General features: G+C 31.9%; 1 protein-coding gene across 3 annotated transcripts; it reads right to left on the bottom strand.

The window, feature by feature from the left end:
* Positions 1–4: 4 nt before the first annotated feature.
* On the bottom strand, positions 5–1254 carry LOC129580235 (COP9 signalosome complex subunit 6-like; the record flags this gene model as incomplete). 3 transcript variants are annotated; one of them, XM_055470467.1, is given in 5 exon segments in its annotated part: positions 5–224; positions 309–466; positions 562–693; positions 834–1060; positions 1208–1254. In XM_055470467.1, coding segments are annotated over 4 exon segments (673 nt in total), but the record flags the coding sequence as incomplete, so codon positions are not given.
* Between the last annotated feature and the right edge of the window lie 701 nt (positions 1255–1955).

Below are 1955 nucleotides of genomic sequence, written 5' to 3'. Positions count from 1 at the left end.
TTGCTCATTCCATCGAGTTTGTCCATCAAGGCTTCATGGTTAGTGCTCTGTTTTTGGATCATTTCGTTGAGTTTATCTACTAGCGCCTCGTGATAATCTTTGTTTTGCTTAATGAGTAGATCCAACTGGTTTAACTTATTTAGCTTTTCATTAATTGCATAAACAAAAAATGATTTGTATGGTAAATTGACATGGGAAATTTCATTTTCCGATTTCACGGGGAGCTGCTTGGAAAAAAAGATGACCAACAAATAAATTTTAAGTTGAATACATAAAAAAAATGCGGAAATTTGAAATATATATTTTACGTCAATTTTCCATGATTGTGGGCTAAGTTGTAACATGATTGAACTTTTGTTTATTTCGCATATTTGCTTATGCACTTTGATATTTTCTTCAGTTGGATGATTGCCGATGCTGTACCAGCCGAGAAACTCCGAATCTGTGGACGGCTGTTTGTCTATATCTATACATCGACAAAAGATAGGGAAAAATACAACGATAAATGCACAAATTCGGACAGAAAATTGGATTTAGTTTTAATGCCAGTATTCAAATTACATTCTTGTTGTTTGTTGCGACATTTTTCCTTATCGATGATGATGTCATGATCGGAAAAATTGAATTCAAGTTCAAATGAGTTCATAACCTCAACATTAGGACCGCTTCGATTACCGATTAATCCACCAATCACTGCCAATGAAAAAAATGAAATTTATTGTTGACACAGTCTTAGCGGATAAGTACCAAACGATGAAATTCTATTTGTTTTTTCTTTCGAAACAGAGGTGATGTTAATTTTTTTACTTCACAAAATACATGTTGATAATTACCATGTTGTGGGCTACCATTTTGAGTAGCAATACGTGTCCAGTGTTCGAATATATTCATAATGAAAGGCGGATGCAGTGATACTGTACCAGAAGGATTGGTTGTCGGACTGGCCGAATTATTTCTTGATGCCTCGGCACATTTATCGTCACTATCCAAAACCATATTTTTGTTTTTTGTATTCTTTTTTTTAAATCACGTTTGTTACTGGAAAAAACTCACAAACTCTCTGCACAAAAGATTGAAATGCATTATTATTTTAATGATTCAAGCACTCTTTTCACATCGATGGTGTTCTTTCACATGTTTTTATATGAAAATAATATTCATTACGTAATTTCCAAACAACAATAGAATAGAAAATGAATCGTTTTACCTTTAAGAAAAAATGTTCGACACACTGGCACTCGAATGACAGAAATCAATGGAAAAAAAATCGTAGCCATCTTGAATTTTTCAGCAGCTGACAGACAGTATCAAATGAATACGGTCAATGCTGTAATGGGTGCGACCGATGACTAATCAACGTAATTTGAATTTCCAAATTGGCTTTTTGTACATTTTGAACTATTTTTTCATTATTTTTGTTAATTTTTGTACTCTAAAAATAGCTATTCTTCTTGATGAAAAAAAAATAAATCAGAAAACCGCTTACCTTTAATTCAATTTACTCAAGAAAATAACCATTCAATAAAAAAAACTTCTCTTCAAATTTTAGTCGCGTACCGAACACAGAACTATTAATATCAATTTTAAGATAACATTTCGGAATGATTCAGAAGTTCCATTAGAAAATGCGTATTCAGAACATTCTGAATGGATTTTTTAATTGATATCAATAATTGATAATGAGTTGTTTTGTTTTGTTTTGACTACATACACTGTGTACAATCATTTGAAGTCGGTATCGTTATACCAGCTCGAATTTTCAAGAAATGATCCAGCTATTGTGTTTGCTATTAGCAAATTGCTAATACCAGCTCAGATATTTTTTTTTTTACAGAAATAGACAATTTCCGTGATTTCAACCACTTTATCATTTTCATAATTAGATGAGATAATAATAAATCTTACTTGTCTTGAACAGTCAATGACAGATAGCTGAGGATATATGCTGAGCATAG

This window comes from Sitodiplosis mosellana, unplaced genomic scaffold (genome assembly GCF_009176505.1).
Source record: "Sitodiplosis mosellana isolate CC-2019 unplaced genomic scaffold, AAFC_SMos_1.0 Smas_scaffold_7393, whole genome shotgun sequence".
In the NCBI taxonomy this organism is placed as follows: Eukaryota; Metazoa; Arthropoda; class Insecta; order Diptera; family Cecidomyiidae; genus Sitodiplosis; species Sitodiplosis mosellana.
This window is presented reverse-complemented; position numbering and strand designations above follow the sequence as displayed.